Below are 27,517 nucleotides of genomic sequence, written 5' to 3'. Positions count from 1 at the left end.
TATTTGAGTTTCCTTCCACAAAAAGATTAATTTGGGAAAATGTTTTACAGGTCTATACATATAAAATCTGTATGTTATTACTTACCCAACAGTGGAGGTTGGGGTGGGGATAGAGGGAGGAAGGAGAGAAATAATAGGAGCTGGGGGCAGCTGGGTAGCTCAGTGGAGTGAGAGTCAGGCCTAGAGACAGGAGGTTCTAGGTTCAAACCCGGCCTCAGCCACTTCCCAGCTGTGTGACCCTGGGCAAGTCACTTGACCCCCATTGCCCACCCTTACCAATCTTCCACCTATGAGACAATACACCGAAATAGAAGGGTTTAAAAAAATAATAGGAGCTGTTTTTTTTTTTATGTAATTCAGGAAAATAAAATAAAATTTAATTTAGTGCGAACTCAACTTTGGTTCAGTACCTCCTGGGTCATTAGTGTGTTCGACTCCTCAGCCAAATAGAATTCCTGTCATCATCATAGTGTATTAGACTCTCAGACCCACATGGTTAGAAAAGGCTCCCACTAACTTTTATCATGGTCACTTGGATTTAAACCAGGCAAGAAAATATGTGTACATGTTCTGAGGCATGGGTCCTCGATCCTTATTCTTATTACACTTATGTGGAGCATCATATGCAGAGCCCAAATCTGGGAGTTCTATAGTCACAGATGTTAAGAATATATTGTTTTAGAGATGCTAAAAAACATGCTCCATTTTGTAGCAATTTGTGGTCATTCTATTTTTACTATTTTTTAAAAGATAGCACTGATAGTAATCTTTTTTTTCTATCCTTTCATTCTTGTTAATCTTCTGCAAAATGAATGTTTGCGTTTGGATTCCATGTTTCTCTTTTTGTCAGGGAAATCAAATACTTGCCAGTTAAGATTCTTTCTGGACCATTTTGACCATTTTTGCTTATGGTAAATGCATCAGGAGATAGTGTTAAACAGAGATAATATCTTTATTTTTAACCATTCCAATTTTTCCACATCAAAAGATTATTTAAATGAGTTAGTTTGGAGATGCTATAATTACATGTTCTGTCTTCTCATTTTTATACTTCTAATTTGGTGGTGTTTTGGACTTCTGCTTTAATTAGTTGATGATTTGATGGATTTGTGGTAGAAAATATTGCCATATAAGTAACTAGTTATTTCCTATTTGCCAGTATAGAAAATTCTATTTTTGCAATGTTTTTAGAATTTATTGCTAAATTGGTAATTAATTAGCAGCTGGAAACTGGAAGGTAACCACAGAGGGTATAAAGACAAGTGTCAACAGGGGCATAGGGACAGATAGTGGGTTGGGGAATGGTATGATGAAGTGAATTAGTCTTCATGTGGAAAAAGATGGGGAGAGAGAAAAGAAGAAATATCACTCATCTAACCATGGAACAGAGTTGGGAAGATGAGAACATGGAAATAAAATAGTGTTTGGGGGGCAGAAGTTTGAGGTTTCAATTAAATGTTTTTTGAGGGGAGAAAAATTCCTGTCTGTGCCACTTTGTGATTTGTCATTAACATATCTAAATAATCTCAAAATTACTGGTAAAACTTCAACATTATTATCTCAAAGTTTTCAGTACCTTTTCAATGTTCTGCTGGTTTGGAACTCTGTTAGTCTGGAATTATCATGGAAACAGAACCCTAACAGAAAGGCCTAAATGGCTTTTGTTGATTCAACACATATTACTAGGATGTAAATTTTGGTTAATATATGATTTTTGTTATTCAGTCATTTCAATCATGGCTGATGCTTCATGATCCCATTTGGGGTGTTCTTGGCAAAGGTTATGGAGTGGTTTGCCATTTTCTTCTGCAGCCCGTTTGACATTTTAAGAAACTGAGGCAAATGGGGTCAAGAGGCTTGCCCAAGGTATCAGGGCTAATAAGTATCTGAGGTCAGGATTGAACTCAGGTCTTCTTGCCTCCAGTAGTCTATACTTTCTGACTGTTTTATTGAAGAATATCCTCTAGATAGTAAACAGTGAGACTTCTGAATCATTTACAAATCTATTTCATTTATTAATGCCAAACTATATGCTGAAAACATGTCTCACACTGATTTTTGTTGACTCCACTATTCCAGAATTCTATTTGAGACCTTATTTTAAAGTTGTTTGGAAGAGAATGTTGGAGAGTTTCGCTTGGTTTCAGCCTCTGCTTACCGTCTTGGTTCCCTTTTCCCCAGCCTTTCAATCAACTCATTTGACCAATTCCGCCAAATAACTAAAAAATTTCTGTGAAAATTGCCACTGCTGACCTCAAGTCTGTTTTAAATAGAAAACCTTAACAAACAAAATTGGATCCTGAAGAATTCAGATGAATGACTAGTTACTCATACTGAAAAAGGAACATTAACTTTATAGGATGATTTGTCAAAGTGCTTCTTTATAGAGAAGGATCCCTCTACTGAAGTCCAAATATGTTTTGATTCATTAAATGTCAATTGGAAGATTTTTTTAAAGGTCGTTTACTGCTTAAAATAGTAGAGTAGAATAGGAATAGTTTCTGAATTGAAAGGGGAGTTGGCATTTGTGGGTGGAGACTATTGCCCTATCCAAAATGAAGACCACTGAACCTTTGTTTTGAGTGATTTGAGTGGTCACTGTGAAGGCTGTGTCCTATGGCTCATTATAGACTACACCTACTAAAACTGGAGAGTCTATTATAAGAATTCTTTTTTAAAAATTAATTTGTTTGTCTATTAAAACACCCAATTAACTCCCTCTACACTTTTCTCCCCCATTAGAGAAGGCATCATTTGACAAAAAGATACATGTATATACAAAACTATGTCTTACTTATTTCTATTCTCTGGAAGTAGACTTACAAAAGTAATTCTTCAAACAATATTTCTGTTGCTGTATACAATGTTCTCTTGGTTCTGTTCATTTCAGTCTTCATAATTTCATGTAGGTCTTTTTCATAAGGTGCAATAGAATTCCATCACAATCATATGCCACAACTTGTTAGCCAGACTCTTAGGCAATGTAGGAATCTCTGTGAGGGTTTCCATTACAGGTGGCCATCTAGCCCAAGTTCCAAAAGAAAAGGAGAAAACTTGATTATATGCCACTGATCTATCATGCTTATGACCTGTACAAACTCATACATGTTTATATAATGGTTTAAATGAAATAGCATACTAAGGGTCCTACTTCTCACTCTTGTAAAGGGACTGTTTAGAATCTAAGGATCATTGATAAAGAGCTTTAGAAAACCTATTTTCCTTAGGAGAAAACTTGAGAGGTCACATGACTACCCCAAGGTCAAATGGTCAGTCAAAAACGTGATATGAATCCAAGTCTTCTGATTCCAGAAGTGATGCTTGTTCTACCATTTCACCTTACTCGGGTCTCAGAAGCAACACATCCCACCTTCACTTTCCATGCCTGTTTTCTTCCCTTGTACTAATCCTATTCCATAGTTCATTTCTAATTTGTATAATAAGTAAATAAAGAGCAATCATGATCTCATCCTTTAGCATGACTAGTCAAACTGAATAACCAGTCTAGGCAGAACAGTGCAGTAAAATGTCCACTGGATTAGGAACTTTGAGATCAGCATTCAGATTCTGGCATTGCTACTAGCTCAATGTGTGCTTAGAGAAGCTATATACCTGTATTTCCAGTTCCTTGGCTTTGCAAAGAATCAGAATTCATTGAGAAGGCTAATGAATTTCAGAATGTTTATTGGGCTAGTCCTTGGAAATCACAATTCAACCCTCTATTCAAGATAGGAGTTTCTTCCATGGCTTCCCTGATCGATAGCCATCTAGTCAGGAATGGAGAATTCATTTTCTCAAGAGGCAACCTTCCACAGTTCCACAGTCAAAGGATCCTAATTTATTAGGAAATTGTTTCTTATGTTAAGCAAAATCTGCCTATCTTCAACCATTGCTCCCTTCAGGGTATTTAGAGATATAGAGAATAAGTAAATTTCTTAGAAGGCAAGCTTTTAGGAACCAGGCACAATCTCATTTGGGTCTGGCTTTTGTATCCTTAGTACCTAGTAGAATGGATTCATTGGCCCAAACTCATATTTTTGTTAAAGCCTGCTGTTTCTTTCTATACAAGTCATTTCTCTCCATCCAACTTTCTCCTTGTCCTTCCTTGTTAATCCTTCCTGAATACATCAGCCCACTGATCTCTTCCTATCTCAGAACTCCTATAGCATTTTGGTCTGTGCCAATCTAGCACTTTCTTCTGAGATACCATTGTTTTATAATTATTTTATGCAATTAATTAGTTTGGATTTAGCTCCTTATCATAATTTTGAAGTTCCTTGAGATGATGTTTTCTGTTGTATATGCATTTACATCACCAACCATAGCTAACAATAGAAAATAGAATGTTAGCTCTTAGAAAGACCTTAGAGCATAAGATGTTGAAGGTTAAAGCTGGAAGAGACCTTAGAATATTGACTATAGAACTATTAACATGGTCAGAGATACTAAAATAATGGAATACTGAGTATTAGGGGGACCACAGGAACCAGAAGGCTAGATGTTAAACATGAAAGTGAATTTTATAATATACAACATAGACTGTCTTAGATGGAAGGGACCCCAAAGACTCTCTATTCCAAGTTTTCCCCCCATTTTTTTTAAATTTAAGGAAAATGAAGCCCAGAGAGAAGTGTTTTAACATAGTGAGCTAACATCTAATCCATTGCTCTTCCCATGGCAATAGACTTCAGTCCTTGGTTACAAATAGAATTATTTCCTTTAGAGTGGAATTTGCTGCCGAGTTCTAATAAGGGGAAGAATTTAAGGAAGGTGATATATAATGCAGGTCAAGGTCTAGTACTGTCAACACAATGTCACTGCTGAAATACTATTTTTGCTTTTGTTTTCTATAGTCACTGTCTCATAAATGAAGTATGGCCCTTGGAGAACAGGCAATTCAAAATCTTTAATTTACCAAGAAGAAAACAGAGGCCAAGCTCTGTTCTCATTGAAGCTTAAGAATCTTTCTGTTAGACCTAGATTTAGAGCCTTCTTGCTTTTGGCTTTCAGAGCAGGAACAGGTTTTATGCCTAAAGAGATGGTCTCATTTCTAATTATCACTGGAGGCTGGACCTAATTCACCACCAAGAATGATTCTGGTGACAAAATATAATCATTGGATATAATCTCAACTCAATGGCTATTTTGGGGGTCACTTTCCTAGACAACACTGGTGAATGCATGGAAAAATATGTCCCTTATGTCTAAGCAAAAGATAAATCACTTACTTTCAGAAATTTACGCAAATGAACTTTACTAATTATCACACAAATTTACTATAGGAATTTGACTGGTTATCAGACTGTGTGTAGTGAAGTGTGTAAGAAATCTAACTTCATATAGAAATTTAGTAAAAGCACGTTTTGTGTAGGGTCCTGAGATAGGGACCTTGAAGGGGACAAAGAAGAATAAGACATGGTGCTTGCCAACAAGGAGTGGGCAATCTAGTATGAAGAAGTGGTGCCTGTGCATTAAGCACTATAATTCAAAGGAGAATGATGTAAGTCTCTATTAAAGTAGGAACAAAGTATTCTATGAAAGATCTCTGGAGGGTAAGAGAACTTCTGGCTGATAAATTCAAGGAAGGATTTATGGAAGAGGTCAGATCTTATTTAATTCTTTCAGCAAACATTAAGAACCATGGAGGACTACAGATATGAGCATGAATAAGTTATTGACTCCACTCTTGAAGAATTTATGTTTTGGGGGCTTGGAGTAGGAAGCCATAAACAAAGATAATTATGATTCGAGACTGTGAGACACCAACAGGTCTAGGGATGATAATGTATGAGAAATCTGAGGAAAGGCAATTCACTTTGAGATGGAAGGTTTCAGAAAAGAGTCAGACCTTGAGCTAGACCATGAAAAAAAGGAGGGACTTTTTTTTTAATTTTTTAACATTTATTAATATTCATTTTTAACATGGTTATATGATTCATGCTCCACCTTTCCCCTTCAACCCCCCCCTGCACCCCCCTTACCCATGGCCGATGCGCATTTCCACTAGTTTTGTCATGTGTCCTTGATCAAGACCAATTTCCAAATTGTTGGTAGTTGCATTGGTGTGGTAGTTTCAAGTCCACACCCTCAATCATGTCCACCCAGACCAAAGGAGGGACTTTAAGAGATGGAGATGAGTGAGATAGAAGGAGACTGTTCCAAATATGGTAGATAGTGTAAACAAAGGTAGGGAGAGAGAGAAGGAGGTAGTTCAGTTTGGCTGGAATGAAGAACAAGGGAAGAGTAAGAGTATGTGTTAAAGCTGGGAAAATAGGTTCAAGTGGGATTAAAGAGGGCTGTATTGCCAATTAGAAGTTCAATCTTTCTTTGGTAGGAAGTAAGAAGTCACTGAAGTTTTTTTAGTAGAGTAGTAACAAGTTGAGAATGCAACATTAGGGACCATATTATAGAGCAATATGATGCTTTGCTTTTGCTAATGGAATGTATTCAAATGCATTAACAAATATTTAACAATAAGCCTTTCTACACCAGGACTTGCATTAAAGATTTAGCGTATGGTAAGATAGAAAGAACTGAAGAGAGTAAAAAATAGCATGAAATGTGGTTCTAGTCCATCAGAGGAAGCTAGGAGAAGTGGTGGATATAGCACAGTCCTGAGGTCAGTGCTGATTTCAAACCTGACTTCAGGAACAACTATCCTGTGTGATCACTTAACCTGTCTGCCTCAGTTTCCTCAACTATAAATTGAGAATAATAATAGCACTTACATCCTAGGGTTATTGTCATCAAAGGAATGAGATATTATTTGTAAAACAATTAGAACAATGCCTGGCACATAGTGGGCTCTTAATAAGCACTTATTTTCTTCTTTCTTGCTAGTCAGTTGGGGAGTAAGTGGTAGATTTGGAATTTGAACCTAGGACCTCTGATGCAAAAAACATATATACTAATTGTCATGAAGGTTTCTTGAACTGTGGTTGTCATGAATCTAGGGGCATTATTAGCTTATGGTTTTCTTTATATATTAGCTTATGGTTTTATATATATATATATATAATTTTCTTTATATTTCTTCTAGTGATACTGTACTCTGCCTACTAATCTGGAAGAGAAGGCTGCATTCCCTGAATGCACATGGCTCTTTGTTGATATTTCTTTGAGGCATCTATATTTGGAGTGTCATTATTTCTGAACATATCATGCATGAGATAGTGAAAAAAAGCCCTAGAATAAGAATGAGAAGACCCAAGTTCTTGCTTAACCCCTGTAGTCTGTCTAATCCCTTTACCTATCAGCCTCAGTTTTCTTCCCTGTAAAATAGAGAGAGTACTTCTTTTTATACTCACTTCATAAAGTTGTTTTTGGATTAAATCAAATAATTCTCATCAAATCCTTGTGGCCAAAAAATGTGATATGAAAAATGGGAAGTACTATTGCATTTATTCCTCCAGGACTATAAGCTCCCTGAAGGAAGAGAGGTGGAAATAGTACATTGACTTTTCTGTCAAAAGAGCCCTCCTACTTACTAGCTGTATGATATTCACTTAACGTCCTTGGCCCTCAGTTTCTTTATCTGAGGATATTTGGACTAGATGACTGATGAAGTCTCTTTCAGTCCTAAAACTATAGTTTTTATTTCTTCTTTCCCTGTATTTTCTCTAGTGCCTGACCTAGTGCTTTGTACTTTTAACAATGTGTCTTGGATAGAGTTTCTCTCTTCCTCCTACCATTCTTCTTTAAATAACAGGGGCATTTCTCCCAAGAGATCTTCTTTGATCATTTTTGAAAGTCTTCCTGTTTTGATATATGATGATTAAAAATTCCAAGAGATTGGCTTTGGGGTAAGAAAATTAATTAATCAATTAGGCTAACAAAAACCAGTAAATCAATTGACCGATGTTCTCTCTCAAGCATAATAAATATAATTTGGTAAACTCATTATTCAGCCATCCCCTGAATATCCCAAGACACCTCTGATTAGTGAACAGCCAATAAGGGGGTATTTCACCATACTCTCAATTCTTCCCAATTCCTTGAGAATTCTTGGCTGAAATGTATATGCCTGGTCCAATCCTCTCAGTGTGTAGAAGGAGAAATCAAGTTCTGCCCAGTTACTATCTTATCCAATATTTTTTATGGGAAATGCAAGCATTCAGTTTTGCTACTAGCAGACATACCTGACTTAGACTGGTTTTTATATACCAGGCAAATTAGGACCTACTCTACAATGGCAGAAATTTTACATCGAGCATTCCTTGAATTTCTTAGAAACAAAAAACAAAGGAATGAGTAGAAAGGTGTGAGGGACAGATCTAAGCCTCATTTCAAAAACCAGAAATATAAATAATTCAGTTTGTTAGAAAAAAATTCAGGAAAAGATAGGTTTCTTCATCTTTCCTGGTTGGACATGTGTCTAGCATTTCCCCCTTATCTTTACAAAAGCTAAGCCTTCATTATAAGCCATGTTAGCTCACAAACATGAAGTCAGCTCCATGACAACTCCACACCCCAAATTTGCACATTCAGCATGAAAGGTATTACTGTGCACACCGCCTTTCATATTTTGTTAGTTGACACATAGCTATTATCACATGAGGGTTGAAATTCCATGAAGATTATAAAAGAAAAATGACTAGATGACTATCAAGGTCCCTTTCAACTCTAAATCTGTGATCTTGTTCTAATTTTATGGGTGAGGAATCAACCTCAATGAGGTTAAGTGGCTTGGTCATGATCAGACAGCTGTAGCAAATGCCAGAGTTGTGATGGAAACCCAGTTTTCTAAGTCACAGGCCCAGGATGCTTTCTACTGTATCACCTACTCACTCATGGTCATTACCAAGAAATAACAATTTCTTGCTATTGTCAAAGTGCCTGTTCTAACACCTTTTACTCTGGTCCTGGTTCTTATTTGATGCATCTAATCTGCTGGGGGCTGGAAAAGCAACTAATCAAGGTGACTAGAAAGGTGTCTAAAGCAAGAACTACAGACTTGGGTTGAATGAAAAGGGGGTTTCTTCCTTTCTAATATGAGGGGGGAAACCACTAATCAAAGACCTCTTTTGCTTTCTGATGGGTTTCTAGAATCATAGTGTTTAGAGCTTACAGGGAACTTAGAGAATATCTAGTCTAACCCTTTCATTTTGCTGATGATGAAAGAGTCAAAAAAGGGAGGTGCTGAACCCAAAGTCACACAAGCAGTCAAGTAAGTAGCATAACTGAGATTCAAAAGAAAAGAAAAGATGATTTACTAGACAGCATACTCAATCCACATTTTTACTGAATGCATACTAGATGTATGATTCTTTTCCTAGATTTTTTGACAGAAGCAAGAAGAAAAAAAATCTATTCCTTATCAAGTTCACCTGAATATCTAAAATTCTCAAATAGGAAAAAGGCACAAAAGAGTAAGGCAGTATAAAATGAAATGGGCATCTGTGTTACAGAGAGTGAGGGGAGTGTTCTAGGATTTTAGGGAAGGGCAACACCACTGTGGAACTGAAGAGTTCAGGGAAATCTGAATGGGAAGCATGGGACCAGTTGGATCTTAAAGAATAGGTAGGATTGTGATGGAGAAGAGGGAGAATATTCCTGGCAGATGCAGCTTAAAAAGAGGAACAGAGGTAGGTATCAGTGTGATGGGTCAGAGAAAGCAAGGATGGGGTTCTTATCAGCATGATCTGCTTCTTCATGAATGCACTCAATATGCATCCAAGAGGGATATGGCTGAGGCAATACAGAGAAATTTGCCAGAGAACAAGTGCACAGAATGGAGCAGGCAACATCTGACAGAATAAATGCAATCTTCAACTCAGAGAGGGACATAGGAACATGAGACTCAGATATGAGAACCACAGTGCAGATAGTTTCACTTAGAGCAATGTTCACACAGCTGTGGGAAGAGATAGATTTTAAAGATATCCTCTGGTGGTAACTTCTCTTGGCCAATGAAACCAGAAACCCAGAAAATCAAGAACCCATCCATTTCTTTGCTCCAAGGAGTAATAGTCCTCCATTGTAAAAGAATGAGAAATGAATTTGGAACCACAGGACCAGGGTTCAAATACTAGCTCTATGATTTGCCACCTGTGTCACCTTGGACAAGTCACTCGACTCCTCTGGGTCTCCATTTCTTCATTTAGCAAATGAGGAGGTTAGCTTCTACAAACCCTATGGTCCCTTCCAACTGGAAATCTATAATTCTATTATATTACCCCTTGGACCACCTTGACAACATCTTGCAGCAAAGGACCTATGACTAACAAGTGGTCACTCACAGTTTCTTCCACAAACATGTACTGGGTAAATAATATGAAGTGACTAATTTCTTACCCCATCCACTCTTATTTTCCAAATAGATTTTTTTGATTCATTTTCTTTGTATATCATTGTTATTTCTGTATTTATTCCACCTCCATGTTCCCCTATCCTAAAATAAATGTTCTCTTCTAAGTGAAAATACTTGATTAGTAAATTGACAACACTATATACAATATACAATATTCAGCCTTAGTAGTCTCCCACCTTCCTGTAAAAAGGGGAAGTTTTTCCTTTCATTTTTTGTTCTGTAATATGATTATTGGTTTTTTCAGTTATTTATTCAGCAGTTGGTTTTCTTTTAATTATAAATTCATTTACATTGTGGAAATCATTGTGATGTTTGTTGTTTGGTCCTGTTTGCTTTACTTTGCATTAGTTTGTAGATTTTCCATGCTTCTCAGGTGGCTTGGAGGGTAAGAATGCTGGACTTGAAATCTTGAGTACTTACTTCAGGTCCTTACCCAGCTGTGAGATCCAGGCAAATGACTTAACTTTTTTCTTCTTCAGTTTCCTTATCTGTAAAGGGGATAATTGTACCAATCTCATAGGCTGATATGAGCATCAACTGAGATAAAATGCATAAAGTTCTTTACAAACATTAAAACACCATATGCATGCCAGCCATTGTTCTTGTTTATTATTGTAAAGTAACATTTAGTCTCATTGGGGTATATGCCAAGATTTTGTGCTTAACACTTTAGCCCTGGAATTTCAGCCAATAAATAATGAGGCCATTTCCCTGAGAATAGCATTATTTATTAGTAGGGGCATGCACTTTATTAACAAAATATGAGTCCCTCATGCTCTGTAAGCCCTGATACTCTCTTTTATAGGGAGGTGTGTCCACATTCTGATTGTTCTGATAGTTTGTCCTTTGGACCTCCCCTGGCAGTTCCAGTTGGTGGGTATTTTGAACCAGAGGTGGACTGAGAGATCTCAACTCCTGTCTTTTTACTTCATCACAGGGGCAGAGGGCAGGTGGGGAAAAAATTCACAGTGGCCAACCAGTCAGGCTTTCAAATGCCTTAAAGTGAGTGCTCCTGTTTACTGATCAAGAAAGACCTTAACTTTTTCAATGCCTTTAACACAATGCAAAAGATTCCAGCCCAATTAGATGTCTTGAGGTCAATGAGTAAATTGCTTTAGTTTGGTGGCAGCCTAGCCATCAAAACTCCAGGTTTTAAGGAAGTTTATATTTAATTATTACGAAAAAATAATACAATACAGCTCAATTTTCCTCAGCACAGAGGCTGGGGCTTAGTGTATGATTAATAAATGTTTATTGGCTTGATTCAGGCCAGAGGTAGTTACTGATTCCTTAAGCAAATAGACCAGAACCTGCTCCAGATTCTGCCAGGAAGAGTACACAAGAGATGATAAATGCACGTGTTTGTGACAGGTATTTTGCATGATCACTGACCTCCTTTGATTCCTACTGGCTTTTGTCTGTGTTCCAGATTGGTGAGGCTGCCAGAAAAATGCTCACTGAATAAGGGAAGTGTGACTAATTCTGGTCCTTCCTTATCCAGTGGACCTCAGTCCTAGATAAAGCTATTGCTTTATCAATCTCTTACTTAGGCATTTTATAATTGTTTGCTTAACAGAACTAATTTTTTACTGCACCCTTTTTGGGGAGAGAGTATATGATTTGAGTATTATCATCTGATGCCTCACTTTGTCTAAACAATAGCATTCAACTAAGTTAATTCTAGACCCAGAATGCTTCCTTTTCTGACCTCAGAACTCCATTCAATGTTTTGCTCAAGGGCCATGTCCTTTAAGAGACATTCTTTGAATCCTTTTGTTGTTGAAATCATTCCTTCCTCCCTTCCTTTCTTCCTTCCTCCCTTTTTTCCTTCCTTCCTTCCTTTCTTTTTTCTCCCTCTTCATTCTCTGTTCTTTTTTCCCCTCTTTCCCTTTCTTTCTTTTTCTTTCTCTTTTTACCTTTTTCTTTCTCTATTTTCCCTTTCTTTTTATTCTCTTTATCTCCTTTTTTCTCTTCTCTTTCTCTCTTCATTTTTCTCTCTATTTTACTTCAATTCAAAGAAGTATCTGCTAAAGCATGTAGGAGTGTTGCTTTTTTGACTATAAGTAGAGGACACTCAAGGGGGAAATCAAGGTATTGGCAATCTTGAAGTAACCGTGAAGCACCAGACCAGGAAAAGGTTTATTTGCCTTCCTCAGTATCAAACAGCATCACCACCATTTGGTGCTGTATATTTCTCTAAAAACAAGAGTCCTCTGGAAGTCTTAAAGAATGGTTTGTTATTTTTATACCAAACTCAACATAAAAGAGATGGTTATTAAGGAAACAAAAATACCCAACAAGAAGCTGATTTTCTTTATTGCCAGGATTGGGACATGGTGGGTAATTGCAATGTTAAGACAAGGAGAGCTTTCTTGTTTCCTTGTCTGCCCCCCCTGTCTGAGAGGAACATAGCATTTGGCTTTGTGAAAAATGGTGTCATCAAATAATAAGGACCAGGCACCCTGGTGGAAAGGCCCACTAGCACATACCAGGCCAATGATGTTCATTTGGGAGAGTGATGCTGGCACTTGCTACTGCTGAGGAGGAGGAGAAGGAGGAGAAACAGGGTGATAGCTCAGTTTTCTATATATTTTATAATTTACTCTTTCCTGGAATTATCCACTTGGCAGACATCCATATGCTCACCTTGGGGGAAGGGAAAAAGAAGGGCAAGATATTTAAACTAGAAGGAGAAATAATTACAATGACAAAATCTATTTCTTTCTGTCTCCCCCCAGAAGCTAACTCTGGATCAATTAGGATCATAGATTTAGAACGTGAAGGAATTTTCCAGGTCATTAAGACCAACCTCTTCATTTTCCAGGTGACAAGCTGAGGTCTGTAAAGGTTCTGTGACAACTAAGATGAACCCACTTCTTTGGGATATCAGTATCAACATTATAACCACTATATCATCCTGTCTCCTAATGCCACCAGCTTTCTTTTATTTTCTTTTTGAAAATTCTTACCTTTTCCTCTTAGAATCAATACTATGTATTGGTTATAAGGCAGAAGAGTGGTAAGGGCTAGGCAATGGGGGTTAAGTGACTTGTCCAGGATCACTCGGCTAGGAAGTATCTGCAGCCAGATTTGAAAATCAGCACCTCCTGTCTCTAGGGTTGGCTCTCTATTCACTGAACCACCTAGTTGCCCCCGTTCACCAAAAGAGGAACAAATCCAAATTTTAGCTCTGCAGCAGGGGAATGGATATACTAGCCTGGTATCCAACCAGTACCAAGGAGCAAGTCCCACAGGGGCCATTCTAATTCAATGTCTTGCTTGGCAGTCACAGATGAACTAGTGGGTTGTTAGAAGCTTTCCCAAGGGTAAAGTTCAGGGAGAATATTTGTCAGTAGCCTAGAATGTGCTTTTCTCTCTGCAGCTTTCTCTAGCATCTTTCCTTGCCAGGTTTAATTGTGGGAGTTTTAGTCAGCAGTTAAAAAGGCAATGATCTTGGTGGCTGACTGAGAGCTCTGGAGACCTGCCCTCCTTTTTTCTGCTTTTTCTGGTACCACTCCAGATCAGGAATCTTTATTTTCTTGTATGTAAACTTCCCTATCTGACAATATGGAATCAGAGATCAGGAGCTGGAAGGTACCAGAGGTCAACTTGGCCAGTACTCTCATTTTACATTTGGAGGAAACTGAGTCCCAAAGAGCTGAAGGGATGATTTAAACAAGTACTTTCTCTCTCTGGGCCTCAGTTTTCTCATCTGTAAAATAACTTAGCTAGACAAGATGACTCTCAGTCTCAATAGTCTATGATTTGGACATTTGTGTTACTTTGGCTCTGAAAATGCTAAAAGGTCTAATGGGATAAATCCTGAACTGAAGGTTCAGAGACCTTATTTTCAAGTTCAGTGTTTGAAAGTAATTCCCTATAACCTTAGACAGATCACTTTACTTTCTTGATTTTCCGTTTCTTTTCCCATAAAATGGGAATAAGAATACCTGTCTTACCTATGCTGCTTAATCTTCTTGGCTGCAGAAGAAAATGGCAAACCACTCCAGTATCTTTGCCAAGAAAACCCCAAATGGGGTCATAAAAAGTTGGATACATCTAAGATGAATGAAAACAAAAATGAAACACCTAGTACCCCACAAGGTTGTTAGGACTATCAAAAGGAGTAACATATTATTAGAACTATGTATTCATTAATGATAGTTGAATATCCTAATATCTGTCTGGCACCAAGTTTTATAATTCATATTCCATTGTATCCATGTATGAAAACACTTTTAGGCAGTTAACTCAACAACAAGCATTTTATTCATTTCCAGTTCTTTGGTACAAAAAAAGTGCTACAAAACATTTTAATAAATATGGGGCTTTTTGTCAATGGTTTCCTTCAGCACTTGGTGATTGATTTCCACAGAGATCTAACTGGTACCATGGATAGAGTGCTAGACCTGGAATGAAAAGGACCAGAATTTAAATCTTATGAGACAATAGCTGTAGGACTCTGGGCAAGTCAGTGAAACTTGCTTTGCCTTGGTTTCCTTATCTGTAAAATAAATATCATAATTATACTTACTTATTGCAAGATCAAATAAAATAACAAATTTAAATTAAGACTTGTAGTCTTAAAAGTGCTACATAAATGCTATATTTATTAATGAATAATATTTGTATTCATTCCTAGCAGTCCTAGGGCAAAGAACACAAACACATGTGGCATAAGGAAGGGTTATTGTTCTTCACCTCTGCTAAGAAAACTGTGAAATCTGAAGGTCCTTGATGATCATTTTCTAGGATGGATATCCTCAGTGCAGAAAATAACCCATCCAGCCCATGCAACCCATGTGAATTTGTCTGTATCCTTCCTGAAATCCTGCCTAGAAAACCCATCTTATACTCTGGAGGCCTTCCTTTAGTTCTTTAATCATTTTTCTGAGTACCAGGGTAACACTCAAACTGCCTATCAGATACTCTCAATACATTAGAGGGACATCTTTTCCTGTCTTATTTATCATTACTTGTAAGAATATTCTGAGATTTACAAATATTTGCTTCACAATAACCCTGCAAGTTAGGCAGTGAATGTCTTTTTTAACATGACTATTTTCCAGATGAGAAAATTGAGGATTAGAATAAAGTGACTTCTCTGGGATCACAAAGTGAGCCTGTTTTAGAGGTTTTAGTTTATAGAAGTTTAGAGTTTATAGAAGAACCATCCTCTCCCCCTGGAATTTTCTCCTTCCTCATTTGTACTTCCTCACTTCCAGTAAATCCAAGCTAAAACTTGCCCACCTTCTTCAAGAAGCCTTTCTTTAATTCTAGTACTTTTTCCTCAATTATTTTCTGTTTATTCTGTCTATACCTTGTTTGTATATGGTTGGTTTTATGTTGTTTCCCCCATTAGACTGTGAGCTCCTTGTGAGGAGGGATTCCTTTTTTTTTTTTTATCCCCAGTGCTTAGCCCAGTGCCTGACACATAGTAGATGCTTAATAAATGTTTATTGACTAATTAGTCTTCCCATGTGGGGAATCTCCCATCCCAAAACTGCTTCTGCACAGTGAGATCTGTGCAGGTCCTAGAAAGATGCAGCATAACTAAAACTGAAATGGGTCATTATCACCATGACTATTTAGATATAGTTTTCTTTCTACATAAATCTGATCTATGACTCCTTTGTTCAAAAAGACATGGTTCCCCTCTGCAGTCTCCACTGTAGTTATCTTAGCCTAGCTTTCAAGGCTCTCCATAATCTAGCATCGACTTACCTTTCCAGTCTTATTTCATACCCAATTTTATGCATTTTTACTCTCTGGAGTATTTGAAGATTCCCAGATATTCTGTGTGATGTCCACATAAAGCAGGATGGAGGGTTGGGAGGGTTAAGAGTTACAGTAGATTATTTCTAAGGTCCCTTTTAGCTCTGATGTTCTATGATCTATGAACTAAAATCCCTCACTGAATTGACATTCTCAGTTCCACGTTCTAAGGTCTCTTTTTTGAGCATTTCATGTTCTATCAAATGTGGTTTTGTGTGATTCTAACTTTGGAGCCCAACAGCTCAAAAAAGGGATGGTCTGGTCTAATCTGAGACAACAAATGAGGAAATTCTTATTTGTGTAGTTGTAGGAAATACGCATACCCCAACTGCTGATTTTTATGTAATGGTCACTGGATGGTACTCCATCACTGGCCTGAAGAGTTGCAATCTTTCTAACTTTTCAGATTAAGGTGATTTAAATGAACATTTGTTGGCTTCCTTCCCCGGTAACAATATCTTCTTGCTTTTTTTTTCTTTTTCAGAGTGACCGACTACTCATTAAAGGAGGAAGAATTATCAATGACGATCAATCCTTCTATGCAGACATCTACTTGGAAGACGGACTTATAAAGTTGGTTGGCCAAAACGCAATACTTTGAACACTTTTCTGTTTTATTTTAGTGGTGTATATGTATGTGTATGTGCATACTATACAATATATTTCACTGCATAAGTAGTGGTATGTTTAATATGTGTATATATACATAAATGCCTGAATTAATATTTATGTATATGTATAAGAGGTGTGTATGTATGCATGTATGTATATATACATGGAGCTCTTGTTTATGTAATTGTTTGGCATATATGTATTTATACATGTGTGTATGTGAGCATGCACAATGTTTGTAAATATATTATGTATATATTCATGCATATGTGGATGTAGGCATATATGGTATTTATAAATGTATATAAGATATAATAAATATTTTATTAAACAAACAATATTTGATGATAAAATAATATTAATAGCTAATAATAATACCTAAGATATATACATTATATAAACATATATTGTTCATTAGACTGGTATTCAGATGACTGCTTGTGGATTTTCTGTTGGCATTAGAAATACAGAATGATTCAGGAAAATATGTGTGGTTGGAATATGGTTATTATTATTATTTATAAGGTTGTCTATATGATTTCTAAGGTTAAAAGAAAGTTGGATTCCATTCCTGACATTCAGCCAGAGTAGAAGTTAAGACCAGTTATCTTTATCCAGTTTTTATGCTCTTTATTCTTTCATTGACATCCCCAAATCATTGGACCATTCAGAGTTATTGGGAGGTGACTGGGACACGGTAATGTGATGTTCAGTTGTGTCTCTCATAGGCATATCAGAAAAGTCAAAGACTTGACAGTTTTTATCAGCATTGATAGACCTGTCTTAGCTATTGACTCCATAGGAATTACATTTGGATCTAGTAGGTAGAACTTGCTAGTCTATATGGCCAAGATAGAATTTGGCCAAGAATTGTCTTAGAATCCAAGGGAAGAGGAAAAAGAAAGGAAGGTCTGTGTGGGGTCCAGATGGAAGAATCAGTGTAACAGGGCTTTCCCTCAGATCTGGGAACTCCTATGACAACTCAAGAGAAAGAGCTCGTTGCATTGAAAGGGGTAAACTTAGTGAACATTTATTCAGTGCCTGCTAGATGCTGGGCATGGTACTAGATGCTGATGTGTATATAAATATGGATATGATATTGTTGCCAACTTATAGAAGCTTATAATCTAGTAATGGGTAAAAGACATGTGCCCAAGTATATATAAAATAGAGTTTCTGAGAAGTATAGAATAAGGGCAAGTAATGGGAGGAAGCTGACAAGGAAAATCAGAAGTGAAAGCAAGCAAAAGATGTCTTATGGCTCCAGGCATGGACAGACAGACATGAAATAATCATATCATATTAAGTATGTTACAGGAATTTGGCAGAGCCTGCTTATGTCAACTCCAAGGAGGCCACCTAGGTGGACTCCCAGCTTCAGACAACTATCAGCTCTAAGAGAAAAAATGCAGTCAGGCCAGAACTAGAGGTCAGAGTTGATGAGCTTTGATCGCAGGGCAGAAGGTTTTTGCTCTGTTCTATTTTGTATGCCTGGCCTGGTGGGTGTGGGCAGCCTTGTCACCAGGGGCATTGCTTGGGACCAGTAGGAAGTCAGACTCCTTTAGGGGAACCCTAAACCAATATGAATTAATCAATCATAGTTCATGTATTAAATACCTACTAAATGTGCCAGGTATCTAGTGTGTCATTTTGACATACTAGCATTGTCTCTTTGTAATGACCAGTCGACCTTATAATAATGATCTAAAATAATTAAATGGTTACCAAAGTCATCAAAGAGAGGAAGCAAACATGTATGAAATTTGTGAATTCAGCGAAACCTCTTGGGAAGGATGGAATGCTTCAAAAATGATCCCAAATTGCCAGAAATTCTCTTCTTGGTCTAAGCATCTGTGTCAATGATCACCATGTGCACTGACTCCAGCAGAGTTCAGACTCTGATGCACCAAAGCATTTCTCTCAACCTTCTCCCAAATGCCCAGAGCAATTCTGAAGGCAATGCATAATTCATGATAAAACTCTCCATCTGGTCCCTTAGCTCAGAAGGTCATTGCTTGGTTAGCAACTTTGCCTATTTTGATTGTATTAAAAATGACTCAGAGACAGGATGACACATGTTAGTTATGATGAACTTTATTATAGGAGGGAGCCTTCCCTCTTTAAGCATTCTTCTCCCGAGATAGACATATGATCTCTTCTAGGCAAGCTAATCTCTTTATTATCATCTGCAAGATGGGGACTTATTCTCCTCTCTCTTCCTTTGTCCATGCTGATTCCTTAGGTCAGAATACCTTCCTCCATTCTTTTCTTATCTAAATTCTATATATCCTAGGAGACTCACCTCAAGTCCCTCTTCTTTTATTAATCTTTACCTGGTTACTTCCAGCCCAAATATTTTCTTTCTTTAAATCTCTTAGGAAGGAAGGAGGGAAGGAAGGAAGGAAGGATGGAAGGACTTATTAAGTGTCTAATATGAGTCAGGCATTTTTCTATGTGCTGTACAAATATCATCTCATTTGATCCTTACAACAACTCTAAGACAAAGATGGTATTATTATTCCCATTTCACAGTTGAGTAGACTGAAGCAAGTAAAGGTTAAATGATTTGGTCAGGGTGACACAACTGGAAAGTATATAAGCCAGAATGAAAACTCAGGTCTTAACTCCCACCTAGCTGCCCAAGTTTTGCAAAGCACTTTATAAATATATCTCCTTTGATTCTAAAAGCAACTCTGGGAAGTAAGTGCTATTATTCCCATTTTTCAATTGAGATAACTGAGGCAGAGGTTAAGTGATTTGCCTAGGGTCATATAGCTAGTAAGTTATATGAGACCAAATTTGAATTTGGGCTTCCTGATTCTATGGCCAGTGATCTATAAGAGGTAACACCTAGTTTTTTGGAATCATAGAACCTAGAGCTGGAAGACACCTTAAAGATCATCTCATACACTCCTCATTTTATGAAATGCTGAAACTGAGTCCCTGAGAAGAGGAGGAAGTAAAATAGCAGAACAGGGATTCAAACCTAGGGCCCCTGGCTTCATATCTAGTACTATTTCTGCATTCTCCATTTTTTTTTTAACCCTTGTACTTCGGTGTATTGTCTCATAGGTGGAAGAGTGGTAAGGGTGGGCAATGGGGGTCAAGTGACTTGCCCAGGGTCACACAGCTGGGAAGTGTCTGAGGCCAGATTTGAACCTAGGACCTCCTGTCTCTAGGCCTGGCTCTCACTCCACTGAGCTACCCAGCTGCCTCTCCATTTCTTTTAAGTATTGTTAATCCTGTGTCTCTCATTTGAACATAAGATTCTTTAGTGTTACAGCTATGTTGTATGCTCTTTCTTATCCTCCATAACATCTCACACAATGATGATTAAATTGATTAAAAAATTAATAGCTGCTCAAGTACTAAATGATTAGTAATAATTCAGTATTGTCAATAATTATTAATAATAATTCCTATATAGAGACCCTTATGGTTAAGTTAAGTGATCTTATGAAGCAATTCCCTTGTACCAACTTTGTGAGATAGGTGGTAGAAATATTATTGTCCCTATTAAATGAGTGAAACTAGGTGGCATAATGAATAGAGTGCCGACCTTAGAGTCAGGAAGAAGCATCTCCCTGAGTTCATATCTGGCCTTTGAAACTCACTAGCTGCATGATACCGGGCAAGTCTCTTAACCCTGTTTGCCTCAGTTTCCTTATCTGTAAAATGAGCTAGGGAAGGAAATGGCAAGTCACTTCATTATCTCTGACAAGATAGACAAGATTGTGACCAAATGAAGGTCACGAAAAGTCAGATATGACTGAAATGACCAAGCAATAACAAACGACTAAATAAAACAATATTCTGAGAGGCAATGACTTGCTCAAGGTCACATAAGTACTAAGTGTCAAAGTCAGGACTCAAAGACACTTTTTTTTCCATTACATCAATGGTGCCTCATTTTTTTTGGCATTGGGGAATATGTGTTCCTGGGATATAAATTAATATTAAGATGAACCAACAATAATATTTTGATTTAGTGCTTCCTGATTATATTTCACATTCATTAGCTCATTTGACCTCCTTAACAATGATATGATGTAAATAGGGTTTATATTATTCCCATTTTAAACATGAGCCAACTAAGGCTCTGATCAATGAAATAACTATAGGTTCTTCCTTTGAAGAAATTTACTCCCTATCTTACTAGCTTATGTATTCCTTTCCCATATACCTATTTTTAAGGGAGAAAATTCATGTGTGGAGATGGTGATGAGTACAAATGACACTTTGGAATGTCTTGATTCTTACCTTTTTCTTTGTTGTCAAGCTGTAATTCCTAAAATTGACATTTTCTATTGGACAAAAAGGAAAGGAAGGCTCTATTTCTGTTCATTCCACTTTTCATTTTTGATTTCATGATATGGAGACCCTTTTTACTATCACTCATCTCTCTATCATTCACTCTCCTTTCTCATTGAGTTCAGGCCTTCATTTATAGTCTTATCCTCCATTTCAACTCTTGACCTCTTCCTTAGTCACTTTAATATTCATATTGGTGACCCCTAAAACCCTGCTCTTTCAAATCATCAGGATTAATGCCATTCTTTTACTTTTTTCTTCACCCCATTACTGAGACACAAGGGATATTCAAATCAGTTCAATAAACCTTCATTAAGTACCTACCTTGTTCAAGTTACTGTGGCAAGCATAGGAGATGTCAAGACAAGACCATTAAAAGAGTCCTTACCTTAAAGGAAATTGACTTTTATGGGAGTTTATTAACAATTGAGAGGAGAGAGAGAGAGAGGAAATAAGGAAAGTGAAGATACTGAAGCAGTCTCACCAAGGTCTCAGCATTCCAGCCAGAACTCCTCCACAAACCAGGAAAGCTCCTTCATTAGCAGCACTCTTCACCAGAAGCTTTTTTTTTACCAGACTGGCTTCATGGCTTTTATGGTGGTTTCCTGTCCCCACCCCTTTTCACAGGGGCCAATCATAGCTTCCAAATTGTCTAGCACTATCCAGGGGATGGTCTTTGTGGGAACTAGTTCACACCATCTGGAGGTGTGAATGCTCATCAAAAAGGTTCATGTGGAGATCTCTTTATCATCTCTGATAATCTGATGACAGTTTAGTTGATAAGGAAATAAGGACAGGACAAGGGAAATGTCTTTTACTTCATGCTTCCAGCTCTGGCTCCAGGAGCATGGAGTTTATTATAGATATTTCAAGACTCATTTCACACAAAAGAACCCCCCCCACCCCGAAACTTTGCAGATGCACAGAAGTTACAAATTATGTCACATCAAAACACAAAACATTGGCTTCAGAATAGAACAAGGCCAAGGCTGAATTTTGACTAGGTTCTTATCAAAGCCAAGTTGGGGAGTATCTTGGCCTTAGCTATAACAGGCAGCAGCATTCCTTGCTGTGTTAAAAGTGTTAACCCTATAAATTCAGGTTTGATAGGAACATAAAGCTTTTCAATAAGGTCACAATACATTTCAACAAGAAATCACAAGGACCACAAAAAGGGTCCAAAGAGGAGTCTCAGATTTGTATCTATTCTCTTTTTGGCTTCCCACAGGTTCACACTTTCTGAGGGTGTGAACAAGTTTCTGACTGAGTTAGAAAAAAGAGTGGAACTCTCCAAGTATCTTGTTGGCCTAGCATTAGGTAGGGTGTGAATTCACTTAGTGGTTTTCAAGCTTCTCCCACCTAGTTCAAGCTTGTGTGGATTCAAAGTTATGGCCAACCAAAGTGCTAACTCCAACTAGGCAAAGAGAACAAAGGATTCCCTTTTACACAATTTATAAGATAATGGTGGGGAAGGAGGGAACAGTAATTACTGGGGAGAATCAAGTTGAGGATTCTTAAAATTTGGGTAAGCCTGGAAAGAAACTGAGGATTCTAAGAGGCAGAGGTGAGGAAGAAGTATATTTTAGAAAGAGAGGTTAACCTATACAAAGGCTTTCTGAAGTCAAAACTGTGACTTAGGAAGATTATTTTGGAAGATGACTGTGGGAAATAGTGGAGAACAGATGGAATTGAAGCAAAGAGACCAATTCAGAGTCAATTGCTCTGGAGAAGTAAGAGGTGATGAGGAATTGATAATGGGGTTTTGTGAGTAAAGAGAAAGGGGACAGATGTGGGAGATACTCTAGAACTGACAAGACTTGTCAATGATTGAATTTGTGAGGAATAGTGAAGGAGAGGGAAGAGTTGAGGACAAATTCCCCAGTGATTCCATTTAAAACTTTATTGTCAATCAACTGATTTTTGTCTCCAGGATTCTAAAATAATCTTTTGTTATTTGTCCTCTAGACAAATAGGAGAAAATTTAATAGTTCCTGGTGGAGTGAAAACTATTGAGGCCAATGGACGGATGGTTATCCCTGGAGGAATTGATGTCAACACATACTTACAGAAGCCCTGCCAGGGAATGACCTCTGTTGATGACTTCTACCAAGGCACCAAAGCAGCACTGGCAGGTGGCACTACCATGATCAGTAAGTACTAATAAACCATTCCTTTGGTTGAGGCATCTCTGAAGGTTCCTCATCCCTCATCAATATATTGAGGATGTGTAGTAGAGGAGTCAGGATTGTTTCTGATCGTCCATCTTCATTACCCTATTCAAATATTTCTTGGGCAGCTTTCATATATAATATACTTAGCATGTGGGGAGTCACACAAGGATGCATATAACAAAGTCTCACTTTTGTATTTCACCTCCAGGTTCTTTTGTGGAAAGTCCATCTTTCTTTTTTTTATGATTAGGTCTAGCTTTTCAAGATATGCTATATGAGGGTGCAACTCAATCTCTATTGCACTTCAGACATTGCTCTATTGCTATTCCGATCATTTTTTTGATGTCTCATACATGAGGAATAGTTCTGGGTTATTCAAAATGTTTTTTCTTGCTATTTGAAGATCATTGTTCTTTGTACACATATGTATATATATGTACGTATACATATATATGTGTGTGTATATATATGTGTGTGTTTTCTAAGGAAATTATGAAATTTATTCATTAAATTAGTAATTTAAATTTCTGGTTTGAATCTACTTAGAATTTATGGATTCTCTCAAGATTTTTTTGTCCTACGTATATAATACATTTTTCATTTTTTTCTATATTTTTCTTGCACCATGATTTATAATCCATTATTTGTTGTCTTTTTTTTCTGGATAAGCTATTGACCCAAGATATCTCTACATAGTCTATATTCAGAGTCATTTAGTTTGGCTATGTAGAAACAATGCTATTGCTTTTTATGCAAGTCCTGTAAAATTTTGCTTACATCTTGCATTCTAAATATACCACTCTGTTTCTCAGAGCTTCTCCTGCTTTGGAATGATTCTGCTTTGTATTTTCTACATTACTTTCACTCTGTAAAAAACCTCTTAAAGAGCACAGTTCACATCCAGAGAAAGAACTGTGGAAATAGAAACACAGAAGAAAAACAACTGCTTGATCTCTTGGGTTGATGGGGACATGATTGGAAATGTAGACTCTAAGCGATCACCCTAATGCAAATATTAATAATATGGAAATAGGTCTTGATTAATGACATATGTAAAACCTAGTGGAATTACTCATTGGCTATGGGGGGTGGAGAGGAGGGGAGGGAAAGAATATGAATTATGTAACCATGGAAAAATATTCTAAATTAATTAATTAAATTAAATATTTCAAGTAAAAAAAAAAAAACCTTACTCTCCATCTTAGAATCAAAACTACCTATTGGTTCCAAGGCAGAAGAGCAGTAAGGGCTAGGTTATGAGGGTCAAGTGACTTTCCTGGGGTCACACATAAAGAAACTATTTGAGATCAGATTTGAGCCCAAGACCTTCTGTCTTCAGGCCTGGCTTTCCATTCATCAAGCCATCTATCTATCCCCTCTAATGCTTCTTAATTTCTTCTTTTAGTACTCTGCTTTTTGCCACAAATTCTGGTTTAGTTTCCATCCTCATTCCAATTTTTCATTATATTATTTTTCCCTTTCTTAACAATAGTCAGGATTTCTTGTTCTTATTTCAATATTTCTGGATGCACTATAGAATTTATTGTCCTGTTATTTATTTTCATTAAGACTTTTTAGGCTGTTATCCACAACTGACATTTATTTATTGTATTTTATATTAAAATTTTTCTTTTAGTTCAATTCCTTCTTTATGAGTGTCACTGCTGATTTATGTGCTGTCGTGGGGATGAAGGTCTGGGCTTATCCTCAATGTTTCTCATACTCTTTGGCTTCCATACTTTATTTTCTGTTCCTAGTAGCTTTATATGGAACTATAGACTATTTATCTTCTCCTTCTTCCACTGCCACTCATTTTCATCCATCCAGACCTCCTCACTCTGAAGATATGTGGGGATTTGGTTGGATCTCTGCTTGGGAAAACTTTACAAGGAGACAATTTTCCCAGGGTTTGCATCTTCCTATAGCTCCAAAAAATTTTGTTTCTTTCTGGATTGGATTGCAATACTCTATCTTTTCTTTTGCCTCACTTGCTAGTTTTCTCCATTTTGAAGATTCAATTGGAAAATTCATTGCCCTATCATAATTAACTGTGCCATGGCTGAAAGGTACCAGGGTAGAAGCTGATGCATCCAAAGCATGAAGTGTAGGTCTTTGCCATTTTGTCTGGAGTAATTTGATATAATACATAACCGTATCTTATCCACAAGGTTTCATATTGTGGGAAGTTCTTTCCTATCTATTTTTCTTTGTGTTTAGACCTTTATAAAAAAAATTAAATACAAAAATAAAAGACCCTGATCACTAATTCTTTAGGAGCCTGTGATTGGTAAAACATTAGTGGTCAATTTGGGGAGAAGGTATTGGAGGTCAAATGTCTACCTTAAATGTGGTCATAGATATAATTATTGGCTTCTAGCATGAGCCCAATATTCATCCTGAGATGCTCTAGAGACCACATAATTGAAAAGGTCTTCAAAGGGGCAATCTGACGCAAGACCTTCTACCTCCTCCAGGGATTGATTCTCCCTTTCCGCCATTTTGGGACACATGTAGATTTTTACCCTGACAATCCCCCACACTCTTCTGAATGTTACCACCAGGTCTCAGACCTTTCCTAACATCCAGACTTATGGTTTATCTAACTCAAATACCAGTTTTCCTTTAGGGCCTCACATCAGGTAACTAGAGATAATACTGAGAAGTCTCAGAGGGCTATCAGAAATAATAACCAATTTGTATAATGTTAAATGCATACTACAATGAGATTTCCTGACAGAAAGAGGCCTTAGACTATGATTTAGTCACAGATTCATAAAACTGGAATATATATAGGCTGCCAAGGCTAGACTCTTTGAGCTAGAAGGGACCTTAGAATGTCAAAGTTGAAAACTAACTTAGATCATGGAACATAGACTGTTAGAACTGGAAATATTTTTTTAATAGTAAAAGGATATAGAGCAAGAAGTCTAAATGATCTGCTTACTTAATTGCTTTTTTTACTCATCTTCATATATACTTAAATTACTATAGAAAGTCAGACCAGGCCCAATGTAGAATTTTAAAATAGGCAAAATTAGTTTGTTTTCCTCTGCCCTTTGTTTACATTTTCTTCCCTTATTCCTCATCCCTCCCCTTCCAACTTTCCCTCAGTTTTACCCTTTGGGTTTCTATTCTCACCTGGATGATTGTACATAGTAAATGATGAATTGGATAAAACTTTCCTAGTGTGAGAGCTCTTCTGGCAAGTCTTGGACTGGCTGCTTTATAAGGGGACCCAAAGTGCTAAAGACCTTGGAAGTTATATTTCTTCCCAGTTTAGAAAGAGAGGAAGTTAATGCAAGATCCAGTCTGGAGGGAATGTTGTCTTTGCTTAGACAAGAAGAGAGAACAAATAGGAAGAAGGAACACGGCAGGGCTTCCTCTATACGTGGAGCAACAATGAGACAGATGATGGCTATAGTGGCCAGCTTGGTAGTCCCTCTCCTCAAACCCAGGTGAAAGCTGAAAATTCAAGGGTCAATTATACTGGAATTTCTTACACAGTTGGCTACTAAAACACTGAGGGGCAGGGAGGGAGAGTCAAAGAGTATTGGTTGCTGTTGCCTCCAGTACTGTGTTCATTCCTCCTCCCCCCCCCCCCCAATTTAAAGAGGATGGGTCTACTCAGCTAATCTTCCTAAGAGCAAAACACTAGCTATAGCAACAAGGCTTTGCTGGTATGTCATGAATATTGATATAGTCATTGCTCTCACCACCTGTTGCTAGAAAAAGGACTGGAGCTGTTTTGAATACAGCCAAATAAGGGTGTGATTGAGGAGAGTGATGGGAGTAATTGCCTCCTTTTATCATTTAATCATCTTAAGGAAAACTGCTGCTCAGTATGTGGGTCTCTGTTTGCACACATGGTGTGGGCTTTACACTGTATTATGTCTAAGTCAGCACAGCAAATATAGTGGCAGGGAAAATTGAGGGAAATGGGCCATCATAGTAAATACGTATTTTATATATACATATACATATGTGTATATAGTTATTATATATATGTGTTTATATATTAATATATTAGTATATATTTATTTACATACGTATACATGTTTGTTTATATATGAATATATTTGCATAATTATATATTTGTATATACTTGTTTATATATGGGTATTTATATATATTTATTATGTATGGATATATATTTATATATACTTGTTCATATACAGATATTTGTATTTATTTGTATATAGATACAATTAGAAAAAGGAAATTTCAACCTCAAGGAATTTTAGAGATTCTGAGGGTGCAAAGACCAGAAGGATCTCTAGACACCTCAACTTCCAAGCCTTTTGGCATATTGGAATATAGTTAGTTTTACTTATTACTAATA

The 27,517-nt window shown here is 37.1% G+C and overlaps 1 protein-coding gene across 1 annotated transcript in view; it reads left to right on the top strand.

Annotated features, from left to right (window-relative positions):
* The window catches only part of CRMP1 (collapsin response mediator protein 1), an 87,191-nt gene that overhangs the window by 12,768 nt on the left and 46,906 nt on the right, over positions 1-27,517 (top strand). Inside the window, exons 2-3 of the mRNA XM_044680432.1 lie at positions 16,569-16,657; positions 22,973-23,157. Coding sequence (XP_044536367.1) covers positions 16,569-16,657; positions 22,973-23,157 — 274 coding nt within the window. The remainder of the gene's footprint in view (positions 1-16,568; positions 16,658-22,972; positions 23,158-27,517) is intronic.

The sequence above is a fragment of the Gracilinanus agilis genome, chromosome 6 (genome assembly GCF_016433145.1).
Source record: "Gracilinanus agilis isolate LMUSP501 chromosome 6, AgileGrace, whole genome shotgun sequence".
NCBI classification, from domain to species: Eukaryota; Metazoa; Chordata; class Mammalia; order Didelphimorphia; family Didelphidae; genus Gracilinanus; species Gracilinanus agilis.
Note: the sequence above shows the minus strand (reverse complement) of the source record. Positions and strands in the feature narration are given on the sequence as shown.